The sequence below is a fragment of the Metopolophium dirhodum genome, chromosome 5, assembly GCF_019925205.1.
Source record: "Metopolophium dirhodum isolate CAU chromosome 5, ASM1992520v1, whole genome shotgun sequence".
NCBI lineage: Eukaryota > Metazoa > Arthropoda > Insecta > Hemiptera > Aphididae > Metopolophium > Metopolophium dirhodum.
The window spans coordinates 2,895,180-2,922,364 of record NC_083564.1 but is presented as its reverse complement, the minus strand read 5'-3'; the positions used below and the strand labels follow the sequence as shown (position 1 = coordinate 2,922,364).

Below are 27,185 nucleotides of genomic sequence, written 5' to 3'. Positions count from 1 at the left end.
GTTGTATTAACAATTATTTACTTTAATAATGAATTAAATCTTTCAGAGTTTTAAGATAAGTCGTCAACTATAAATATAATACAAACATTTTGGTACCTATCAAACAATTAATAAATCAAAGAGAATTTGAATGATAAATAGCTGCTGTCCGTTTAGTACTTACGAAATAAGTTATTATATTAATTTATTTCGTATATTAAATTAAAATGTATAACAACGAATTATTTTTTTTTAACTCAGATAGCATGCACACGAACTCTTTTAGATTCTGAGCGGAGCGAGGAAGCTAGTTGTTTCACAATGGTCTTTTTTTTCTTTTTTATCCTGTATACAAAATTTCTACCAGAAGGAAGGCTTCGATTTCAACATATTGTATCTTATCTTTTAACGAATTGGATCAAGATGGTACTTTAAAGAGGTCATTTTTCGATTTTCTCAATAGTTATTTAATGCCACGGTAAAAACCACAGACAAATTACGAAAAGCTGCTAAAAATGGGCTTTTAATTTCTAATGCTTTGTTTACCAATTATCACCATAGAAACGAATAAAAAATTATAATATTGTAATATTAATTCAACTTACAGGATATTATAAATAATAACAATATAAAAAATCCAGACTGACAATCATCTCCGCTCAGAATCGTTGTTTTCTTATACAATGATATTATATTATTGCGAATTCAGTTGAATACAATCCATTTTACATTGACCCGCTTGTAACCTACTGTATAGCAGAGCGACATCCATTTACCCGCTTTTTTTATATTTTTCTAATTTACGGCAAATTATGTGATATTATCCACGTTTCAACCAAGCCATATATTGTTATCTATATTTGTATAGATCCCTAAATATTATATATTATACACAGTTTTGTTTCACAATTCTTCTTTATAATATTATCGTATTCAATTCACTATAAGTTCAAAAAAGATTCAATATTTCCGATCGCAGTGAATGTGTGTACCTATAGTGTATATCTACGAATAAAGGGAGAAAAAACTGTTACTTGAACAATCTTATACTTGTTTATGAAAATGTTCGAAAAACCCGGTTTCGAGTACAGTGTTAGCATTTTAATAATTTGGTACAAGACAAAATGTGACCTACTTATAATTAATATTATTATGCCACGCTATAGTAGTATTCCAACTGTGGTCGATTTTAATTTCGTTAACTCAAAACGAATAATAATTGTTCGCGATTTTCCGAACGACTTCGCGTTTATCTGAGACATATTAAAATATACAACATGTACATATATAACTACACTGTGCATCAGACTTGCCGGGGTAAACTATATACATTATTATTATTATTATTCTGCGCCAGGCCACCGTATAATATAATTTTCCGATGACATTTTTTTTTTGCTCCAGCAATCTCGAATGTCTTTTCAAGCAGTCCAGTAGTCGGCATTCGACCACGGCCCAAAAGTTGGATCACAACAAATTCGCTGACAAGCCTGGCCAAGCGTGGAACGCAAAAAAACAATGTGAACTACTGTTATTGGACAACGACGCCCGGGTAATGAGCACCGAAACGAATTTGGACTCGTCGCGACAGCAGCCAGAAGTAAGTTTGTCGTCACGACAACGGCCATAATGCAATAACACCTCGTTTAACAAACACGCCGAGTATAATATTATTATGTTTATAGTCTCCGACTCGTTCCCGCGCAACGTGATGCCGGCTTACTGTAGTGGAAACGAAAATAGTGATACCCACGTCGCGCGTCGTTAGGAAAAATAAGATTTTCCGTGCACCTACTGTTTCCGATATCTTAACGACAATACCTACCTACCTTACGATCTGCAGCACGAGACGTACAAATCGTTTTGGTTTCCAATTGATTTTCGATTTGTACTAAATATCTTAATAGGTATCGAACGAGTTATAATATATTATGAAATAGTTCATCGCATTAGGTAGTTGACAAAAGCGCACATAGATGATAAGCACCCAGGTTTAAAATTAGCAATAGCTCAATCAATGAGAATATAGTATTATTGGTACAGTATATTATTGTTTTAAAGAGGGCATATTATATTGGTAATATGATGACCATTTACCGCGTAACGCCGAATTCGGAATACTTAATACATTTATGATTTATATAACATATTATTGTTACCTATAAAATCTTCTTGTGAATTTGTTTGTATTAAAACGCTGATAACTCGTTTCGTTTGCATGATATAATAAAATATGTATAGTGTTTACTGTTTACCTATGATAACGCCATCGCAACATAAAAGATAATACGTATGCATTTTTACCCTATCCAGGCATTTCTCCAAGCCGTGAACGGGTAAAGGGTTTGTTTACATTTGTTTTTCATATATCCAGACTAAGCGAGAAAGTGCGTATCATCCGGTTTTATATTAAACAAGGTTATATTGTAATCCACTGCGATACTAGGTACCCGAATTAAGATATGAGCAGGACTGGTTAAGGGTTTTCACCACGTATTTTTTAACGCACACAGTTACTTTTATAATTGGCAGTAAAAAATAAGAGTTGTCAAACACGTCTTCGCCAGTCTACATCATCAGCGGTAGCCACACTAAAATTAAACTGTATATTCTAAAGTATGACAAAATAAAAATTCATAGTTTTCCAGTTCTATTATCTTTTACGAGAAATAATGAGGCTCCGGACTCCGGTGATAAATGTCAAAATAACATCTCCTATAAAAATAATTGAAATAATCGTGAAGATGGCCCACTCAATTTCTCTCAAACCTATCTAACACATATCGACATTTAGCAAAGAATTAACAAGAATTACCAAATTAGGTTTTAAAATTTGCAAGTCATTATTTTCAAGTACGGGACAAAAATAAAGAAAGGTGGGCCAACTTCATGCTACTCTAGGAATCTAGGAAGTTTTTGGGACTCATAGAAATGCATGTACCTACATTAAGTTTGTCCAAATAATGTAAAGGCAAAATCAAAAAATTAATTAATAGCTCAACTAATTCATCCTCAAATAAAAATTAATTTCTCATCTGCGGGTCACACAGAGTTAGTTCGAGTGCCACGTTTGGTGACCCCTGTTGCTAAACACTTTCATCGCATATATACGCCATTATTCGTTTGATCCTCAACCCCAAGCCGGCAAATGACGAATCAAATGTTATGTTATATTTTAGTCGCCATATAAAATATTACGTTCTATTCTTCTCACTGAATGAAGATAGTCCATTGATAATACGGGTTTTGTCGCATTTTTATCTCTGTTACAGCTGCATTTTGTATTTCCATTCCACCAGCGATCATATTACGCGGACAAACTGTTAGTAGAACAGAACAGTAATTTACGTAAAGTTTGTCGAGCACCTTTTCGTTGAAACCGTTTCCGTTCCAAGGCGCGGTGCGGATGTTGCACTTTTCAGGCATATACCTATATAATATCCGTGGCCTACCACGTATAACCTAAACGGCAGGTCGTTCTGTAGAAAGCTCGACTGTATTGTTGAACGACGTCTCTAACTTTTCGTTTACGGACGATTTTTTTTCGTCATCATTACTATATAGTATATTACTTTGATTGTGTTTCCTTGCGCCATTATTATGTTGTTCTGCGATTTACCCGCACAAATTCAGTCGAAGAGTATACTTTCTTCCTATATTCACGCACGCGTTCGTAGGTACTTTTTTGATATTTGTCGACGTTGTTTAACGTTTAAACGCGATGTTTCAACTTTATGAAATTTAATTTAGGTTTTCTACTCCGTCTCGGTTATTTTTTTTAAAATTTTAATTTTCTAAAACACAATGTCTTTTTAAAACATCGGTATAAAAACATTAAACATTGCAGATATATATAATAGCACGTACCCATATTATGTACAAGCATTGAAAGCTTTAGAAACGAAGAGTAAATAAGTACACTAGCTAGTATACCTGCTAGGAATATTTTTGATACACTATAATGTTATTATACTCACCCTGCGGCTCGTCTAAAATTTAAATGTTGATAAATATTAGACTTCATTATTGGCGATCCAACATCCGATAATAAAAACAATATTGTGTATCGGGTTTGCTATGAAAAATTATTTACTGCTAAATAAAAAATTAGTCGTTCCCTTTAAAATAAAAACCGCAACGAATATCTTACAAATGTTTACACAAACCAATGAAAAAGTATCTGTAAAAACAATAGTGGACAGATCAAACCACTCTATGAATATATAACGAATTATATAATAATATTATATCTACCAATTATTTCAAAACGTTTGTTTACCCACATCGTTGTCGAATAATATTTTTGTCTTGTCAAATCGAATACATTTTGCCTGGAAAAACATGAACACCTCTATTCGTGTCGTTATAATACACTGTATAATTCACGAATTAATGGATCCACGATTAATCATCGAGGAGTTTAATTTATTACAAATGTACATAACTTACTCGACACTCGTATATGTTATATGTAATTCTAATAAAAATATTTAGACGCACAGCGATAGGTGTATGCACGAAACGCATATTCATCTCAATAATTGACAATAATATTATAAACACGCTGTGTTTTATGTTTTTCCATAGGATATATGTGAAAATTTACAATGCGAAACGCCAAACCGACCTGGATATTATTTTGCCGGGCCAGCGTTGGAAGGGACCACGTGCGGACCCAGCTCGGTAATTACACGTATTATTATATTTATATTTATATATTATTATAAATATTTATGCACGGCGCGTGGTAATATGTCATTTTAAAAGTTTCTCTCTATCTGTCTCTGGCTCTCTCTCACTCTATCTCTCTCTCGCTCTGTTTTCCAGACGCCATTAAATAGTGTTGGTAATTATAGGTCGAACACCCGCCGCTTTCCAACTTAAAACAAAAAAGGCCACGACGCTTGAAAACACGTCCGATACGGTTATTACTTGTAGCCAGTGACGTAATTTTTAAGCATCCCTTGAATTTTATTTTTGTTATATTTATAATAATAGAACTTTCAGATTAGCGTTATAATATATAATATTGAAAAAAAATTTTATGATAGCAAAAAATATGAGTAAGCAAATACTTTCGTAACAGATTATTAGTTTTAGATTTTTTTCTTATTAAAGAGGCCAATCGGTTTGGTTAAAAGTCAAAACTAATAAAGATTTGACCAATCGAAACATACATTTTGTTTATTTTAATACTTAAAAATATTTTAAATTCCATATCATAAAATAAATCATAAGGGGGCTGCAGGAAGAATTCTTAGACCAAGAAGCCAGACAAAACTGAGGGAATTTGGTGGACTAGTAAATTCCGGGGATGAACCGTGAGTACTAGCAAATTAAGATGAGACTAAAAAAAAATTGACACAAATTGATACTATTTTGGATTGTTTTAAGTAAGGTGGGTGGGTGGGCTACCTAAAGTTGGCTCAGCCTCAAATAGGGGTGGAAGGAATGGCTAATAAATTCCGGGAATGGACTCGCAAATTCTAGAAAATTACTCACAAAACGTTGGATAGATTTTGAATGGATTGTGTGAAGTCGGTGGGCCAACTTCTTGGACGTTCATAATCCAAGAAATATTAAATTGTACGTAATATTATATTAACTTTTTTATTACATTATATTTTCAGCTATAACAAAAACATTAATATTAAAATTGACATTTTTTTAGAAAGCTTGTAATAGTTTTCTACTAGGGACTTATGCTTATTTTTTTTGTTTTGAAATAAAATTATAGCAGAGTGCTATGGATATTAATGTTATATGTTACTATAAATTATTTTAAAGGGCTTAGTTTTGCTTATTTCGATGGTTTTTTTTTGGTCTTTTTGTTGTATATTTCCTTATTTGAGTTAACACAATTGGTAACCAATGATAAAAAGGTGGATAAGTGGATGTCACTCTGCTGTACAGTAGGTTACTGTAATAGATAGTGTTAAATTTGAATTCAATGATATAATAATATCATTGTATAAGAAAAACGATTCTGAGCGAAAACGGTCAGTCAGCCTATGATATTACCAAGTATATTTGATGATATTATTGTGAATAAAGTAATTTATATATAACCTATTTACGTGAAGCCTTGTTTTAAATTTTCAATCCTTAGCCATAAAAGTTAAACATTTTATACATTTTTAACCACAAAATAATTTATAAATTATAAATTTGATAAATGTTGTCAAAATTTGAACTTTAAATGCTTATAAAAAAAAAATTGTGCCTATGTATTTTTAATATTTTTCAACTGCTATTAGAACGATATATCAGGAGCCTTATATTAAATTTTCACGCTTTTTTACCAAACAAATAAAATTTTATTGATATTTATAGAAAAAAAAACTAAAAAAATTGAAAACTGATAATGTCCGTAAACAGTTCAAAAAGAGTCAAAATATATTCAAACTTTTATGGTGTATAGAAAATGCTAATATAAACATTCAGTGAAATTTTCAAGTATCTACAGTCATTCGTTTTTTAATTACAATAAAATAAGAAAATTGTTACATGAGAAATCGAGTGAATATCAAATATTGTAAAAATATAAATTTCAGACACTCATAAAAATTTAATTTAAGTTTCTTGTAAACATTTTTTTTTTTTAATAAAGGCAGACAAACTTATGAGTAATCTTGTATTACATTTTCAAATCTTAGATTTAAAAAGAAAAATTTTTATGAATTCTCAACTCAAAATAATTTGCTAATTTTCGTGATTTTTTCGTATTTTGTCAATATTTTAACTTTAAATGCTTATAAATTTTTTTCATCTGCCTTTGAAACAATAACCTAGGAGCCTTCTATTAAATTTTCAAGCTTTTTTACTCAACAGATAAAATGTTATTGATATTTATAGAAAAAAAAAACTAAAAAAAATGGAAATTGACAATGTCCGTAAACAGCTCAAAATAAGTCAAAATATTTGGAAAATGTTATGGTGTATAGAAAATGCAATTATAAACATTCAGTCAAAATGTCATGTCCCTACGGTCATTTGGTTTAGAGTTACACCAAAAACCAAAACCGATTTTCTCAAAAACAGATTTTGCGTAAAAATTCCCGTTTTTCCTTAATTTTTCTTTTGTTTTTCACGTCGCTTTTGAAAACTACTGGGACTTATGACCCCCGAAAGTACCATCTAGATTCACTTTCCTATCAGAAAAGTTACTGTTGAAGAAAATCCAAGCACTTTTACTGTCTTAAAAGGTGATGACAGACACAAAAATTAAAAAATTAAAAAATTAAAAAAATAAAAAAAAAACACACATCATTGTAAAATCAATACATTCATCGCTTCGCTCAGAATCTAACATTATGTTTTGAGGAGAAAACCTGTATTTTAATATTTGGGGTTTGAGGGCGACATCACACATTTTGAGATCGTCGTTTTTGTTTATTTAAATACTCATAATTAAGTTAATTAGTTATTTTTTTATGCACTTAATTTTATCATTTAAATTTATTGGTATTTAAAGCCCCGAGCACTAGACTATAATAATTATAACCAATAGTATTTTTTTTTAGAACATACTATATAAAATACGTAGTAGTATGTTATAAAATGAAAAGCAAAAATAAGATAAGACAGCCAAACAGGTACGATTGAGAATAACTTAATTTTTATTTATATAGGTTAGTACTATAGTTACAAGTAATTTATAACACGCTATTACTACTGTTCAATATTTTTTGCAAATGACGACGCGTACCTTCATGTTATATTGCGTGTAGCGTGGCCAGAGAAAGAAATATAGGTTGTACATATAATGATATATATAGTTTGGCTTAATTCGATCAACCGATTTGACGCGAACACTTTTTTTTTTTTAATCCACTCTAAATTGAAAAAGCTTTTTACGGGTTACCCGGGATTGAACCTATTGTTGTCGATTTTTTTTCAAACGCAGTGGTGCGAGGCGGGAAAATGCGTTAAAGGCAAACCAAAAAAACCCAAAAAGATCATAAAAGGTGGATGGAGTCAGTGGAAGGTGCACGAGTGTACGTCGGGGTGTATACATAAGTCAAAAGGTATGTGGGTTTTTTTTGTTTATTTATTTTTCTACACTTTTATTCATCGCCACATAACAACAATGCACCGCCCAATGACGTACCACGTTTATTATAGGTTTCAGGTCCAGGACGAGGACGTGCAACAATCCGAAACCGATAAACACGGAAGAGGGATGTGAGGGGCCTAGACATGAAGCCGTTCTCTGCAAAGATGACAAGGTGTATTATAATATTATTATGAACCTAAATTAATATTATAGTCCATACAAGACCTGGGATAACTCACCGAATATATAATTATTTATGAGAGTTGCCTAAACTCATTATTTAAACCACTTAGTTTTATACTTACGCACGATTTAGGTGTCTATATACAATATACATATAAAGGAAATGTTTGTAGTGGTCGCGACAAAATGTAATGCCTAATTTTGGTGTCATCTCTTTGAACAAATTGAGAATCATTGGTCCAAACCGGTTTTTTGATTCATTGCAAACCGCGACGTATCATAATGAATTTACTAGTATTATTTATAAACAATTCGTCTTGTGTCTCTTAGACGTGCCAGAAGTCCAAAAAGACGACTGCCGCGGAATACGCGACGGCCAAGTGCAAGGAATTGGCCTCCATACTGCCGGCGTTGGACAGAGAGTACTCGGGTCTGCAGGCGCCTCACGAAGACGGTAAGTGCAATCTACGTTAATGGATCCCAAATTTACGTATATTATGTATTTGCGAAATGCGTGCATGTTAATTTAAATTAAAATGATTTCGATGAACAATCCAGCCGAACGAAACGACGGTTCCACCTTAATAACGGATAATAAAAAAAAGTTTATTATTGTAACATCATTCGAAATAATTTACGACAATACACAGTAGTAATCGCATAGATATTATAGTTACAGAGTTTCCTAGACTTAAGGTATTAGTCCTTGCAAATGATTCTGCTTAAGATCTATTCTATATATAAATTATAATATGTGTCCGTTCTTTTTTACTCAGTATTAAGTTTAGATCCAATATTATACATTTGTAAAAATTATCAATTTGTCGATAGAATGAGGGTTGATTATTTATTATATTGATTCCATCGAAACAATTGTATGATTATTTCTTTAAACTCTACGATTATTGTTTTGTACAATACTTAATATGAAAATGGGATTCTCTCTGTTTCATATTATTATGTTGTAGAAACACACGTAATGCCGTGTATAGGTTTAAATTTTGATCGATGCATGCATTGTACATTTGTACATAATAATTACCTATAGGAAGTCACAAAAAAGAACGTATTATATACCCAGTATTGTCTTTTATGCACATAACTTTATTATAAACGTAAACCCAACTCGTATTGTTTTTTTCAAAGTTCGTAACATTATAAGTATGTTACGACGGGTAGCGCAGTCACGTCTTTTAAAACGCATTTTAAAAGTGTCCGCGTGTTTGCTAATATACTAAACAATTAATACACGATTGTTGTGTTCAATCGGGTATGTATAATTTGTAACACGCGCTTAACTGGCTCCGTTTAAAATTATTGCCATGTAAAACATTATAATATTTTAGTGTCTTCATTATGATCCTATAACGGTGTAACGATGATAATATTTACAACTGTTGTCGTCGTCGCGTGTGTAGTGAGTTGTTTCGACACAACATTATAATAATAATACCATCGAAGCAATCACACCGCATTACCGAAATCATCATCATATAATATAATATAATATTATATTATTATAATCAGGACTGATCATCAATGACCAGTTGAACTGATAAATTTAAGTTAAAAAGTAACATGATGAATTAATTTTGTTTTAAAAGTAACTAACTGTTCTTACTCTACGAGTTCAATTTGTTTCCATGATATGCTAATACTTATCACTTAACAGTCAATTAATTTTATAGTCTCGTGAAGTTTAATTATTTTCCTAACATACACATAGATACCTTTGTTTTGTATATATTACTGTTTTTTTATAAAAAAAAATTAATAATGATTGGAAATATTATTATTATTAAAGGCTATAACTACATAGGTTTTCAGCCTCCATTAACTTAATATTTAAAGAAAGAGGTATATTAATGTACATTAAAACTCAATACAAATATTGACACGTCATCTACAATTTATGGCTAAGGTTTGTATTGCGAAAAAAATGCACTGATTGCGACAGTGTTCTCTTCGTTTTGAGCTTGGTGAAGTGTGAGAGGGTTTTTGAGTTATCTTTCGGGCTTCGGTGTGTTTGGGGTAGTTGACGACTTATATGTCTGTATGCATAGTTAATTTATGTGTCATATAAAACACAGTTTAACATGACGTCTTATATAACACATAAATATTGACTAGGTATGCATACGGGCATAGGTATATTATATTATATTGATAGAGTTACATTACAAGTACCACGGTTCCTTCCTGATGAGATATGCATGTGTTAGGTGAGAGTGGCCAATTTCAGCTCGAGTAATTGTTACTTTTTCTCTTATTTCTGTTTCTGGAGGATATTTCATTTTTTTTTTTAAACCATTTTACATTTCTCAATTTGTTAGAGAGAGGTAGATTTTTCCAAAATGTTTTTCATTCTTATTTTGATATGGATTATGTTAAAGTTTCGAATGAGGATGATGTATTCATTTTTATGGATAATGGAGATGAGGTAGCTTCGTAGGCTGTCAGGTCTGCTTTCTCATTTCCAGGTATCCCGATATGTGAGTTGATCCACAAATATTATTATGTGTAATGTTATATGTATTTAAATACAAAACTGTAGACTGTAGTTGTGATGGATGTGATGGATGCACTACTTCTGGATTTTAATAGTGATAAAAATTATATATAAATACAACTTTGTATAATATATTTCGATGAAAAATTACAATCTCACCCAAAAACATTAATTAATTGATTTTTAGCTAAGTTACGTTACTTTTTTTCTTTCCAAAAGAGGAAAAATAACTTTTTATTTTTAACTTAACATTCATCTACATTATTCACTTTACAAAATTATTTAACTTGCCGGCCTTGGTTATAATCTTATCGATAATGAAAGTAAATAATTTACTATTTCCTCCTTTCCGTTGCGCCAAAAATACGAATACAAAACTTTTTAGATCAACAATTGAATCTCCTCTCATAAAATTGTCTATTTTTGTCAGGTATCATTCTTCCGTGTTACAAAAATTAAATACACGAGACTATTAAGTACAATTTATAGAATTTGAAACAAAACATTATTTTATTTTCTTAAAATTTAAATGCATTTAAACAACTTTGTCTGCCTAACAAAAGAATCAATTATGTTTCGGTCTGACAAGGTAGTAATCCAAGGATTTTCCGTCTCCTGCCAAATCTCCATCATGATGCAAGCTTATCGTAATTGTTCTAAATTGTATCAACTTATCGTGTTTAATTCAGTTAAATGTACATATGCATCGAACAATATGTGTCAGATTTTCATTTCAAGTACACGAGTAGTACAACAAACACGATATTACTATAATACGTAATACGTATCTGTTTTTATTCTTTATTAAAAAATAATAATAAAATATTCAAAAACACAAACGCTTGATAAGTCTTAATATTTTTTTTTTTTATTCTATACAAAGGGTTGTTTGAGAAAAAAATGATGACTATACGCTGCTGAATTTGTTTTATTCGCACAGAATGTACAAAGAAACGTTTATTACTGTTCGACGCTGGCTTCCAGAGTTCTCGTAAAATATTATACTATAAATAGGTATTTTTATACATAGGTACGAGTATTTTTATATTGTTATCGGCGCGTTATAAACTCGATCACAATAATTATTATTGCTGTTATTATTATTATAACTACAACAATCTATAAATCATCGCAAACTATGTTAATCGTAAGCGAAATGCCATATTATATTATTATTATTATTATTATATCATCGTAGCTATATCATTATCAGTTTGAATCACTCCTCTATGCAGGCGTATCCATTTCTTGCGATATTGCATATTTATTTAATAATGTGCTCTATTCGTATAATATTATATTTTACGCGTAATTTACTATTATACTATTGCAGCCCGCCCGTGGATGGGATGTTCGGTGTTCTGCAGGCGGAAGGACACTGGATCGTTCTACACGCCCAGGTTGGACGTGTCAAACTTACCGGTCGATCCGTATTTCCCTGACGGAACTTGGTGCCACTCCGCAGACAATGATAACTATTACTGCCTGAATCACGTCTGCACGCCCGAGGTGAGATAACCATTGTTTGTTTTGTTTTATCTCGGCACATCATATAAATGTCTAAATGTTGGCGGACCACGCAGAGTAGTCGGTGTTCCGTGTTGATCACATAGTACTCTGGATAATAATCTGACACTGGTGTCAGAAACAGTTTATCGACGCGATCCTTTATAGGTCCATACGTAGTGAAATTGTTGTCACAAAGTCACAAATGTCCTCTCATGTACCACCCCCCCCCCTTCCACACTTTGTTCAGGGTGAACATACGCTAGATTAGGCGAACCTTTCTGTACCCGTGTGTCAAATAAAAAGGTTAGTTGAAATTTATTTACCCTGCGTGTCAACTAATTTGATGACCCTAATTTTAGCCAAATTGTTCAAGTTTTTAAATCTATTAAATTTGGATAAACCAACTAGGGTCAAAATTATAGTGACCAAATATCAACATTATATTATATCTGATCAATTATTATATAATATGTAACCTGGGGCAACCATTTATATGGAAAAAATACTATAATACTATAATTTCTACTAATAGGTTACTATAAGTATATTAAAATATGTAACCAATGGCAACCATTTTAAATTTGTATACAAATATCCTACGGAAAAAAGGCATTTCAGTTTTTCCCAAATTTTCTAATTTTCTGAGCATTTTTTCCAATTTTTCTTTCCGTAATAACCTCATTCATAATATTCACAACATTAAAAAAAATTAAGCTAAATCGGTCTAGCCGTTCTCGATTGATGCGGTTGCCTACGAACGGCTTTTAATTTGTATTATATAGATTTATCCATTATTTATTATTGTATTTTTATTTGTATTATTTAAATATTATGCCGAAGCTTATGAAATAAAATCAAAGCTAGTTGATTTCGAATCGAATCCCGATTAAGTTTAATAGGTGGCTATTATACTCTATAGTTACTAGAGTCTAGTATATCATCAGTTTTATTTTTTTTCTGCCATAGGTGATAGAATAATAAATTACAAAAGGTGCAGGCACCATAAAATGTGTAGACGCGCGTGGACTTCGGGTTCGGCCGACCTTAACGATGACGATTATTCTATATCTCAACAGGTGATTTATACCACGACAAGAAGAAAGATCTTTTCAGAGTAGTTATTGTGGCGGCAGTAGGTAAAATGGATTAACCATAAATATATATATATATATATATAAGGATAAAGGTCACAGCGACGAAAACGTCTGTATAGGTAATATGCTGCAGCTGCAGACTCGGCGATAATATATCTGGGGATTTGGATGTTCGGTGAATGATATATGATAATGAATACAGTCGTGGCGGTGGCGTCGACGTATATACTTGTGTTATAGTGATTTTCTTTAGTGTTGACACTGAGTATATCATTATGGAGACAATAATATACGATGATAACAGATAAACAGACATGTTTCTCCTTTTTTTTACTCCGATGACACGCCGCTCTATATTATTGCTACTGCTACAGTATATATTATTATTTTCAATTTAGCATTATTACACGCGCGGCGTATTTTGTGTATTCGGATATTTTGAAAATATCAAAGTATTATATTATTAAAATCTATTTAAAAAGTTTGGAAACATATTTCAATACTAGTTAAATATTTAATGAGTTTCCTAACTTTTCGAACACGCCGCCGCGCGCCGTATTATTGTTCTACCCGAATTTAAAATTATAATATAATACTAAATGTGAATATTCTCAAACTTGATTTCTGGTAAGAAAAAATAACTTTTCGGGTTATCATGGACGTATACCTGAAATAATATTACCCGAAGGAAAATTACAAATATATAGCCGTAAGTACGTCCAAATTCGTTTTCTTTTAATTTGTGATTTATATTTATTTGAAAAAAAAATGCATAAAATCAAATTTCTAATGTATAAAACCCATCTAGATCTACGGGCTTCAGCTCTGAAGAAGTGCAAAAATATCAAACATAAAAAAAATTCAAACTCTTCAAAATATTTCCATAAAAAAAAAATAACTAACACCTCTCCCTTTATTTTGAATCTTACACTCCATAATAAATTTAAAATAACAACAACTTTCAACGAATCAAATTTTTCATAACAAACGTAACTTTCTATTCTAACCCTCTGATAAAAAAATTGTCAACCTTATTCCAGGAACCCCAAGATGGCTAAAGCAAAGATCGTGTCACAATCTTCTAAATGATCATTAAACTAATTTATTTTCAAAAATAAATAAACTAGATAGGTATAATAAAAAACAAAACAAAAAAACTCAAAATAGGTAGTGGCACTAATGGTTGGCTTCTTCCATGTAACTCCTCTCTCTCTCATTTGCTTATTGTTCTAAAAAAAATATATTGAAAATACTTTACATAAAAAAAAAATAATTATATTTATTGTTTTATTTTCAATATCTCCAGGAATAACTTTTTTAGTACCAGTCAGTCACGAACCAAATCTAAAAAAAACAATACCAAATGCCTGTCTTTATGTGTTATTTAATAACTTTGTATTTTTTAATTTTTTATTATAGTCGTATATATATAGGTCAGGTTGCTTATTTCAGAATATTATAGTTAAAAAGACATTTTAATCGAAAACTATTTTGACGCAATTCACAATATTTATAAACATAACTGATTTGATATAATGAATAAAGACTAAGAATGGAAAGGCCTGCATCGTTTTTTAATTAATAACTGTACAATAATATTATATAGAATAGCTGAACCCGTGCACATCGTTGCCCGTTAAATGTACTAACTCTATATGACTCAAACTTTGTTCAATTTGTTATTTAATATTCGGTGTATGGTGTTCAAAATTAATGTTAACTTTTCCGTTGCCCAGAATAAAAATTCTGATTCCCAGCAGTATATTATCAGGTAGGCAATCTACCTGCGGTAGATCACGGCAGGCGCGGATCCAGTGGGGGGCGGTAGGGGCGGCCGCCCCCCCCCGTCAGCCGTATCAAAATGTGTTGTATCGAATTTGTTGTACTATTAAATTACATTATTTTGTGTTATACCATTCTAACGTATTGTTAATTGTTATTGTCACAAATGTTTGTCTTTTATTTTTATAACATAAACATATGACAACAATATTATTGCGACCGTATGAGCGACGACAACCACCAGCCGGCCAGCCCAGCCGAATCGTAGAGTTTTGTCCTAAAAATAGTATGAGATTACATGTTTATTTTGTTTACAGATATTAAATCTTCCTTATTCTCGACTGCCTGAAATATACATATTTATAATACAGATATCAATTTATTTCTAGCAGTACCTATAATAGTAATAATTGTTGTGTTGACTGTTGACATTAGATTAGACACTCTTTAGTCTTTAGTTTGACAACCGCAGATATACACGCGTACTCGTATTACGTATAATTTCCTTAATAATCGAAATTATATTTCTCGTAATACGCCGTTAAAAGTGACCGCGATTTATTCTTTTAATTTAATTGGTGACGTTTGTATTATAGTTGTAAGTTGTTATACTGTAATTATTTCATTTTATTCGTTTATTGAACAAAAACATAATGTCTAAGAGGAAAAATGTCGATATTACACATTTTTTTAAAAAGAAAAGTGCAACTAGTGCAAGTACTGTGGAAAATGATGATCGAACAACTGAGGAAAATAAAAATCGAATTGCAGTGGATTCAAGTGAGTCGTCTTTATCATCCAAAGAAAAAATTGAATTAAATATTTGTCAACCACTAAACACTGAAATTAATTTAAATAAAAAACTAGATATTGGAGATTTTTTAAATTCAAATTTACACATTAATAATATTTTTAAAAAACAACTTCTTGAAGATCATTGGAGACCCCTAAATAAAAATAATTTTCCCTTTTCTACTCACAAAAAATGTGGTAGTATAGAAAAAAGATACGTAAAATTAGAGCATTTGGAAAAATATTTTTGGCTAGTGATATCAAAATCTATGAATGGTTTATTCTGTGTTTATTGTTCAGTTTTTAATCACTCTAATACTGGCACAGGATCAAAAAATACAATGCCTCTTAAGTGTCTAGTAACCGAACCTTTAACCAAATTTGCTAAACTTCTTGGAAAGGATGGTTACCTAGAAACTCATAGTAGAAATATTTACCATAAAAACGCCGTTCAGGATGGAAAATCATTTTTACATATTTATAATAATCCACAAAATAAAATTACCAATAAACTAAATACAGCTCATTATGAACAAGTTAAAGAAAACAGATCTCGGTTGAAACCAATAATTGACTCGTTAATATTTCTTGGTAAACAAAATATTGCTATTCGAGGACATCGCGATGATGGCAGTATATTTGACGATTCTCAAAAGCCTACAGAAAATAATGGAAATTTCAGGGAATTATTAAATTTCAGAATTTCATCTGGTGATGAGATTTTAAAAAATCATTTATTAAGTTCCGAGTCTAGAGCCACTTACATTAGTAAAACGACACAGAACGAACTTATTTGTATTATAGGAAATTTGATACTAAAAAATGTGTTGGAAAGAGTAAAACAATCAAAATTTTATAGTGTTATTTTTGATGAAACCACCGATGTATCAAATATTTCCCAGTTAGTCACTGTTATTCGATATGTCCATAAAAATGAAGTGTATGAAGATTTTATCGGATTCTTAGACTGTCATAAAGACAATTATAAAAATACTGGAGGGGAAGTAGAACCTAAAATGACTGGTGAAATTATAGGAAATTCAGTTTTGAGCATTTTAAAAAAACTTGATTTACCATTTGAAAATTGCGTCGGAATTACAACAGATGGATGTAGTGTTATGCTATCCGAAAAATGTGGAGCAGTTAAAACACTTAAAGAAAAAATGAAAAATGCAATCAAATGCACTTGTTTTAGTCATGCCTTAAATTTGTCTATTATGAAAGGGTGCAAAATTAAATTTGTAAGAAATGCTTTCGGAATAATGAAAGAAATAATTAATTTTTTTAATTCATCAGCAAAAAAAAACTATATTTTGAAAAATACTTTAAAATCATCATTACATTCATTATGTGAGACAAGATGGGTGGAAAAACATGACTGTATTTTACAATTTTTCACTGGCCTAAGTTCCATAATCGAGGCATTAGACAAAATATCAGATTGGGATGATATAAATACCGCAAGTAAAGCATCTTACTTATCTAAATCAGCATCGACTGGAGAATTTATTTTGACATTAACAACTGTTTCAGAAATTTTTACTTTAACATCTCCAGTAAGTAAATTATTGCAGTCCAAAAGCCAGGACAAATTTTCAGCTACTACTATAATTAAAAATGTAATTTCTATTTTGAAAAAAAAACGAGAAAATAGTTCCAACTGTTTTAACAAAATATTTAAAACCGCTGAAAATCAGATGGCCAACTTGGGGATTTCAATCGGAATTAACAAGCCAAGATTATCTGAAGTAATGAAAAACAGAGAAAATCCTCAAACTCAATCTGTTGAAGAATATTTTAGAATAACTCTTTTTATTCCCTTTCTCGATAATTTACTATATGATTTAGAATCTAGATTCGATGAAGATTTAATGTCAGTTTTTGATCTAGACGTAGTGTTGCCCAACATAGTTAAAACAAAATCCATTTTTGATGACAAATTTAAATTAGAAAATAAAATAAAAAACGTGATTAATCAATTTGGTGACTTAGTAGCTCATGAAATAAATATACCTAGAGATATTTTTGAATCTTCAATAATTGGTGAATTTGAACTTTGGCACAATTATTGGTTGCAAGAGGAACAATTACCTTCGTCACCTTTAGAAGCTATCAAACAATGTGACCCGGACCTTTTTTCTGGAATAAATGTATTGTTAAAAATACTTATCACGTTACCGGCTACAGGTGCAACAGCTGAACGTAATTTTTCATCACTACGACGAGTCAAAACATGGATGAGGTCGAGAATATCAGAGGAACGATTAAATGGACTGGCATTATTACACGCTCATCGAGATGTCATTATAAACCACGATGAAGTTATAGATATATTTGCTCAATCTAACAGAAGATTGGACTTTGTAATTTGATTCATAATTAAAATGTTTTAACTTCAAAATTGTTATATTATATTTTATTATGAATTTTAAAAGGTATTTTAAAAGAAAAAGATAGATTTAAAAATGTAATTTAAATAATTAAATAAAGAAATAAAGAAATTTAATGCAGTTTATGTATTCATTATAAATTTATAAATAATCAGGAATTGCATTCTGTACTATTGCATTTATAACTATTTATATATATATATATAATAATAATATAATATACTCGTATTTAGCAGTAGGTATCTAAATATGTATACTTATTTATAATCCGCCCCCCCCGTTAAGGTAGGCTGGATCCGCGCCTGGATCACGGACACCATGCTGTTTGCACGTAAGTGTATGATTTAACTCTAAAGTATAACAATTATACCAAATTTGTCATATTCTACCTAATATGGTGGATTAATATAATCAATTAATACAAAATCCTAACCTAACCATCCTAAAATCAGATTAATAAACAAAACCAAATTAAATCATTTTTAAATTAGCCTATCTTATTCCCAGAGATCTAATCTACTCACAAACATTCGATTATATATATATTCATATTGACAAAAAATAATAATACAAATCAAAAAACATGCCCAATTAACCAATAGAAACCAATATAATATAATACTCTATTATTATTTTAATCTGCAACAATAAACTACATTTTTTATTATTTAGTTTATTTTTTTCTGGACAAATGACGTCACTGTTGTATTTTTGACATCCAAATTTCCTACTTTTCCGGTGGATTTTCCTAAAATTATCTTTCATAGAAACTTTCTCTGTTATATACCCTTCCGTTTTAAAAAAAAAAATCATGAAGATCTGATAAGTAGGTCCAGAGTTACCCTGTATAAAGATTTTTATTTCACATTTATATAGTTAGAAGATATACCTAAATATATTGACAAAAAATAATAATACAAATCAACAAATATGCCCTGAAATTTTTATCGAAATCAGTTTGGTGGATCTTGAGTTATAAAATGTATTCAAAATGTACACTTATTTTTATAGAATACAAATAATATTAATTCTGCTCCTTTTACTGTTTAAACTCCGATGCTGTTTTCTTTAAATTAATTATGCCTCCTCCCGGCTATGAAAATATACTCGTTCTTCATTCTTAATCAGGTGATAGGGAAACTCAGGTAAGAACACAATAATAATGCACAACAGTACAAAATAAACTGTTCAATATAAAAAAAAATGATAGTTGCATAATATATTTTACGCTTACATAGCACATAAAAATAATTAGTAAGGTTAGTTTGTAAATCGAAAGTTTGACACGCCAACATTTGAGGAATGAGCAAATATTTTTTTTTTTGAAACATTAAAATTAGTTCGAAGTGATTATAGTAATAAATAATAATTGATTGATAAAATAAATACATAATAAGGAAATAAATCATAATCCACCGAAATAATCGCTGGATCGCATAGTTAGCAGATAATACCTATGTGTACACATAAGTGAACTTAGAGACTATAGTTGAACTAATCCCTGCAAATACGTCGAACATAACTATATAATATTGAAGTTCCTACCTATCAATTAAAAATGAATATTAAAAGAAGTAGTACGCAACATATTTTTTATCATGACTTCTAAAAATGAATGATAAATATTTCACCACTCACAAAATGTAACTTATCGTAATTAAAATTAATTTTGGGAAACCCTTACTAAAATGTAATGACTCCCAGATTGCGCACCATTATAGAGTATTGCGTTAGACCATAATTTCATAAGCCATACTTCAATTGACTCGATAAAAAAATAAAATGCAAACATTACCTGAAACGGTTCCTACATTTCGAAGAAAAAAATTTTAATCCCTAAATAAACAAGTAAAAATTAACTTTTCTAAAAAAATAAATCATATGTATAAATATGGAATGGCTACCGCGGACAAATAGTTTATTTTATATAATATGAAGGTTTTGACTTTCGAATTCAGATGAAACTTTTTCGCCGAACTGTGCACAGATAAATATGTTATTTAATATGTTATTTAAGTGAGTGGTCGATATTCTAAACTCGAAATGTTATCAAACGATTATTATTATTATTAATATTATCAGTTTTGTTAGTCTTGGTCCTAAATAAACCAAGGGTATTTTTAATACTTTTTTTAAAATTTTTTCGTCAAAAACAAAATCACTGATATTATGAAATTGAAATGAGGACCGTAATATGATTCGGCATGACGGCATCTATAACTTTTAGCACTGATTTTGTTTGAATATAGCATAAAACATACTTATCTTGTGTTCATAGAAACATTGTTTGATATTATGCAATATATTTAAAATGTGCAAAAACATGTAATTGATCATTTATATCAATATGAGGTTATTTCCCGACATTAAAAATAAAATTGGTAGATAGGTTCTGAAAAAACTGTACCAATATATATAAATCCTAGCCTTAATTCTTATCTTATAATTACTTATTTTTTTCAAATTCAAATTTAACACCATCCATTACAGTGACCCACTTGTAACCTACTGTACAGCAAAGCGACATCTACTTACCCACCTTTTTTTTTGATAAAGGTAGATCAACTTATGGATAATCTTGTATTACATTTTCAAATCTTAGATTGAAAAAGAAAAATTTTTATGAATTCTCAACTCAAATAATTTGCTAATTTTCGTGATTTTTTCGTATTTTGTCAATATTTGAACTTTAAATGCTTGTAATTAAAAACTGTGACGAAGAATTTTTAATATTTTTCAAATATCATTGTAACAATATAGTAGTGTTGAAGAAAATCCAAGCACTTTTACTGTCCTAAAAGGTGATGACAGACACAAAAAAAAATAAAAAAATAAAATAAATAAAAAAACACACATCATTGTAAAATCAATACATTCATCGCTTCGCTCAGAATCTAAAAATGTCTACAAGAAATTCAAATTAAATTTTTATGAGCGTTTGAAATTCATATTTTTACAACATTTGATATTCACTTGATTTCTCGTGTAACGGTTATCTTATTTTGTTGTAATTAAAAAACGTATGACTATAGATAATTGAAAATTTCACTGAGTGTTTGTATTAGCATTTTCTATACACGATAATATTTTGAAAATAATTTGACTCTTTTTGAGATGTTTACGGACATTGTCAGTTCTCAATTTTTTTAGTTTTTTTTCTATAAATATCAATAAAATTTTATTTGTTGGGTAGAAAAGCGTGAAAATCGTATGCGAGGCTCCTGATATACCTATTGTTACAATAGCAGTTGAAAAATATTGAAAATACATAGGCACGATCTTTTTTTATAAACATTTAAAGTTCAAATTTTGACAAAATTTATCAAATTTAAAATGTAATAATTATTTTGTAGTTAAAAATGTATAAAATGTTCAACTTTTGTAGCTTAGGATTGAAAATTTAAATCAAGGTTCCGCGTAAATAAGTAAATATATAAATTACTTTATTCACAATGATATCATCAAATATACTTAGTAATATCATAGGCTGACTGACCGTTTTCGCTCAGAATCGTTTTTCTTATACAATGATATTATATCATTGAATTCAAATTTAACACCATCCATTACAGTGACCCACTTGTAACCTACTGTACAGCAGAGCGACATCCACTTACCCACCTTTTTTTTTTTATTGGTCCTAAGTCCGGCAACTGAGTCCATTATCTGTAGGATGATACTATAGGGTTTTGGTACGGTAGGGAACAGTTGGAGGAACACGTTTTTGTGTTTGGCAGAATTTTCAAGTGGGCACCCGAAGGTATCTGCCATGCCCGGGTGAGGGATGGTGGCCTCTCTCTTCGGACACCATGACTGCCCGAAGAAAAATTCCACCTGTGGCCGGGATTGAACTGGCGTCGGTGCGCGTTGCAACCGACGCCTTAGTCTGCTTGGCCACTTTATCCCCCTTGTGGTATTTTATTCTCGTTCCTAACTCTCGTTTTTCTTATTTTGTTAAGTGATATGAACAAACTCGACGATGTGTCTCTTCTGAAACTTAAATTAGGTATTTAATTTAAGTTCGGTGTCATGTTTAATAAATATAACTTAACCATATTATAATTGGTCGATTATTAACTAATTTCAATTGCAGATTCATAGATCGATTTAAGTTTTATTTTTTTTTAATCTATATTTTGTTTTATTACATTGAATAGACATTATATCGCATTACATCATTGACCTACGGTTATTTCCCTCGTATCTAATCGTCGTGGCACGACCGCGACAACGGCTCAGTACTATATTATTATTCGACATCGATTTTTCTATACCCTGTTCAGAGCTGTAATCCATCCACCCTAATAATAATCAGCTCTGCTACACTTACTGCAGCCGCAGCTTGTCGCGTATTATATAAAACAGTAATCCTACACCTGCCGCTTTTCATATACAAGTGTATCAAATTACAATGTTTATGTTATTAAAACATTCAATTTTTTTTTACTTTACTTTAATGGTTTCACTTAGTGAAATGTAGTCTATACTCTATAGTCTAGACTCCGGCCGTTCGTTTTAGTTAGTATGATTTGTGTATAATACTATAATATTATAACATTTTAGTATATTATCCGTCCCTCAACATCATAACTGTATACATTTAACGCGTATGACATGTACATTTTTATGTAGGTACTCATTAAGTGCACTATATACACAAAATTGTATGGTTAAGTATGCCACGCAACGTTTTCTTAAATTGATATCTACAAGTCTTTAATATTGGTCTAGTAAGGTAGTACAAATTAGAATTAACGTTTATCTTTTTGTATTCCAGAGCAAGTCCGTGTATACATATCGTACCAATACATTTTATAAGTAGGTATATACTTTATGGCCTATATCAGGGCCGGATTGGTATGTATCGATCCATCGAGATTTTCACTTCTATAAGCGACCCATTTACATATTCAGTGGACCAAAATTACGTTTATAATAATTATTACGAGCTTATAGGTGGCCAATCGTATTTTAAACATGAATTTATTTTCACTCACACTCACATAATCGGCCCAAACTTTAAGCGACCCACCGAGATGTTCTCGATAGCTCGCCTAACCAATCCAGCCCTGGCCTAAATACACGTAAAGGTAGAATTTTGAAACAATTCGCCAATAAATCATATTGACATAATTTTCAACGATAACGTCAATTGCCGGTCAAATTGGCTTTGTAATTTAATTTTTATACATATAGACGGAGCAATGATAAAACAGTTGCTGGAAATAATTTATAAGTTTGGTTAAACGTCATTATTGGAATATTTATATTTTTCTAGATACCAATTTTGAATTAAGTGTTACGTATTTAACGATAACTGATGATTTTTATTTTTTTTATTACTAGGGGTATCCAAAAAGTAAGTTTAACTATGTCAGAAAAACTGTAAAAACGCACCAAAATATAAGTCAGCATTTTTCTGACATTTAAAAACTTTTTTGGGAAGAAAATCGTTCAAGACTGAAACCAAACAGTCACCGGCAATGTCAGTGACTGGTTTCGCAGAAATTTCCCGAAATTTTTCCTAGAAGTTCTTAGAAAGTTCAGAGTTTTACCACGTTACCTGCAACAATGTATGGAGAAAAACGACAAAGTGACAATAATAGGACCACAGGTGACAATAAATCCAACGAAGTGACAATTAGACTGCTTTAGGGACAATAAGACCACTATTGTACAAACATTGTCAGTGAGTTAATACAGTTTTTTTTCCATTTCGGTGTACGAGTATTTTCTCCTGATATTGTATTGTTGGATACCTATCGTACGTATATTCACCGTCGCTTTTTTTAACGAATTTATACGTTAATATTGTCTTACGATTTCGTCTTGATCGTTTTCTCTCTGTATAAAAATACCACCTAATACCTATGTATACCTATAAGTTTATAACATATTATGACATTTAAGCCGGGTGATTATTTATCATTAAACACTCATTATTTCAAAAAATATAAATGTTTTTTGAAAAAATAGAGGTTTCTAGTTGTTAAAATGTTTTGAATTACGCCATAACTACAGTTTTCATTTCATATTCCAAAGCAACATTTTTTTCTAAGTATTTTGATAAATAAAAATCGTAATTAGGTTGAGTATTTCATGAGTTATAACTAACTTTATAAGTTGGTATATAATATAAGTTTTGATGAGCGGGAATGGAGTGGAGTTTAAACTTAAAATACTTACAATTCATAAACTACTCATCCTAAATTCGATTTTTATGTGTTGAAATACTCAGAAAAATATTTTGCTTATTTTTAACACGGGCGAGTCCATATCCATCTCCGGAGACGACCGGAACAGTTCTTTGAGTCCATGACGTAATAGTAACGGCGCCGTGACCCTTCAATCGACGGCTAAATCGAGCACGTCGATCACAAATTGAAGTTCGGTAAAATATTCGTACGACCGACGGCTTGAAACTTCTATCAAGTTATTTACGGCCATTTCCAACTCGTGACAAAAAACGGTGGCGTATAGAAAATGTCGAAACAAGTTTTTTCAGGAATGTTTGAAAGACTTGTCTCGTATAGACCAGCGCTAAACAGTTAATAACGGTTTTCAACAAATTATTGGTTACCCAACAACAACAATAAATAGTATTGTTATTTTTCGATTTACATTGTGGTCAGTATACTAGTTGGCTTTCTGTCAGCTTGTAAATAGCAAATAGTCACAATCAAATCATAATTTAATCATTTTTCATCATTTTTATAAACATAAACCTATGAATAATATAATGTCCTTAAAATTCTATCGATTTCGGTGTAATCGGAATTATATCACACATTGTGTCATGATTAAGACGAATGAAGTCTAGATTTCAAATCTACAAATTTTTTTTACACAATTATAACGATTATTTATTGTTTTAGATTTAGGATCATATTTACGAGATAGTTTTACAGAATATATTGTTAATTTTAAATACGCGCCTATAAAACCGTGTTGTCATGTTTGGTATATAAAAATACATTGTCGAACCATCATTGCGACTTATAAATTTTAAAACAAAGGAAAAATAAATATAAAACACACATTGTAAAATCAATACATTCGCCCCGCTGATAATCTAAAAAAAAATTTTTTTAGTAAAAACGTTGTACTATAACGACTTGAAATCATACAAAATAAAAATTATTGTATAAACATTAATACTTTTTCAATAATGAGTGTCCTACCTCAAATTAATCACCCGGTATTGTTTGCGCGGACGTGTTTGACGGTCGATCGGTTTGTTTCCACAGGACGACTTAAAACGGTCGGGCAAAAGTTCGGCCGATTCGGGCAGCGACTTCCCACTGATCAGCCAGAACGCCCGGCCACCGGGGCCGTACGTCGTACCGGAAGTCCTGTTGCGTTACTTGAGCGTTGGCGCCGACGGCACGCCGTTGCTGACAACAATCACGCCGGACATGGTCGACCGGACCGATTACGGGGACTGGTCGAGCGACGACTACGTGGACATGCCCGACAAACCTTTGCAGAAGCGCGTGCAGTATGCCGTCAACATGCGATGAGGCCGTGACCATGTCAACATCGCGGGCGTTCAGTTTCAAAGGCATTCGTATAATACCGATCAGCAGCCGTATACGCAGTACAATAATAATGATAATAGTTATTAATAATAATAATAACAATGATAATAATGATAGTGATAATTATTAATAATAATAATAATGTTTGATATGGATTGACGTTTTTGAAAATCTCGTCCACAACTTACACCATAACTATAGTTATACACAATATATATAGTGATCCGTACAATATTATATAGTATTTAACCAGTTACATAACTATTAGGTACTTATGCATAATATACTTACTTAATATTATATTAAAATTATACCTACTGCGATTTAATTTCGGTTGGCTTTTGGGATTTTGAAAAACTATTAAGATGAAAAATAAATTTTATTTCGTAAATTGACAACAATAATATACTGAGTTAAAAATTCTTCAAATCGTTTTTTAAAATCACAAAATTTGTCTGAGAAAAATCGGCGTGGCTAAAAATTAAATATATCACTTTGTACGTATCACGTGATTTTTTTGTCATAGTATGACTTCATTCAATCGATATTTTTTAACGTTATGTCGAGTCATTTGAGTGTCACGTGGTTTTATATAAATTATTTTTTATTTGGGTAATGTATACGTTACAATGTTGTATAACTATAGTAACCAAATTTTGAAAAAATGTATCACTGCTATATCAGCGGGCAGCGGTACCTTTTGATGGGACGTCTGCGAGAGGATTTTACATATTATTGTTATATTGTAACGAAAACATTTTGTATCTTTTAATAATATTTTACGTCTGTTTATCGTAAACGGACTACGATGATATGTACAAGTGCAACTATACCTACCCAATTATAATAATATATTGTCTCTTTTCTCAATGTTTGTTGTGTACCTACGTTTTTATATTATATTGTTATTATTGTTATTATCAAACGCGTGGCATTATTGTGTGCGGCGACTAATGAATTAAACCTATTAAGCCCAAAAATGCGTTGATCGACGTTCTAATCAGTAAAGTTTTATATATTATTTAACCTTTTTTTCTTTTTTTACAAAAAAAAAATCTTTTTGTTTCGTTACATTGTGTTCGGTATAACAATGGTTTTCAGTAAACAGTATATACGCGCCTGACGTACCCGGAATAAATAAGATTGTATATAATAATGGGATATCATTATTCATTTTAACCGTGTTGTATACCGTTGCAGGATTTAATCGCGTATAATAAAGTAATTTCTTTCTCTCATCAAGTTTAAACCGAAATGTGTGGTGCATCAAACGCGTATACATTAATACATTATAATGTATTAATATCAAACGATATCGAATAATAACTACGATTAATAATTCACCGAACCCGA

General features: G+C 30.8%; 2 protein-coding genes across 2 annotated transcripts in view; both read left to right on the top strand.

Annotated features, from left to right (window-relative positions):
- The window catches only part of LOC132944912 (A disintegrin and metalloproteinase with thrombospondin motifs adt-2-like), a 60,834-nt gene extending 34,131 nt beyond the window's left edge, over positions 1-26,703 (top strand). Inside the window, exons 13-19 of the mRNA XM_061014465.1 lie at positions 1,384-1,579; positions 4,567-4,662; positions 7,886-8,006; positions 8,104-8,207; positions 8,549-8,672; positions 12,061-12,236; positions 25,542-26,703. Coding sequence (XP_060870448.1) covers positions 1,384-1,579; positions 4,567-4,662; positions 7,886-8,006; positions 8,104-8,207; positions 8,549-8,672; positions 12,061-12,236; positions 25,542-25,814 — 1,090 coding nt within the window. The 3' untranslated portion in view covers positions 25,815-26,703. The remainder of the gene's footprint in view (positions 1-1,383; positions 1,580-4,566; positions 4,663-7,885; positions 8,007-8,103; positions 8,208-8,548; positions 8,673-12,060; positions 12,237-25,541) is intronic.
- LOC132945023 (uncharacterized) lies at positions 15,243-18,408 on the top strand. Its single transcript, XM_061014631.1, has 2 exons — positions 15,243-17,368; positions 17,438-18,408. The coding sequence occupies exons 1-2, from the start codon at positions 15,766-15,768 to the stop codon at positions 18,274-18,276; spliced, it is 2,442 nt and encodes an 813-aa protein (XP_060870614.1). The 5' UTR covers positions 15,243-15,765; the 3' UTR covers positions 18,277-18,408.
- Positions 26,704-27,185: the final 482 nt, after the last annotated feature.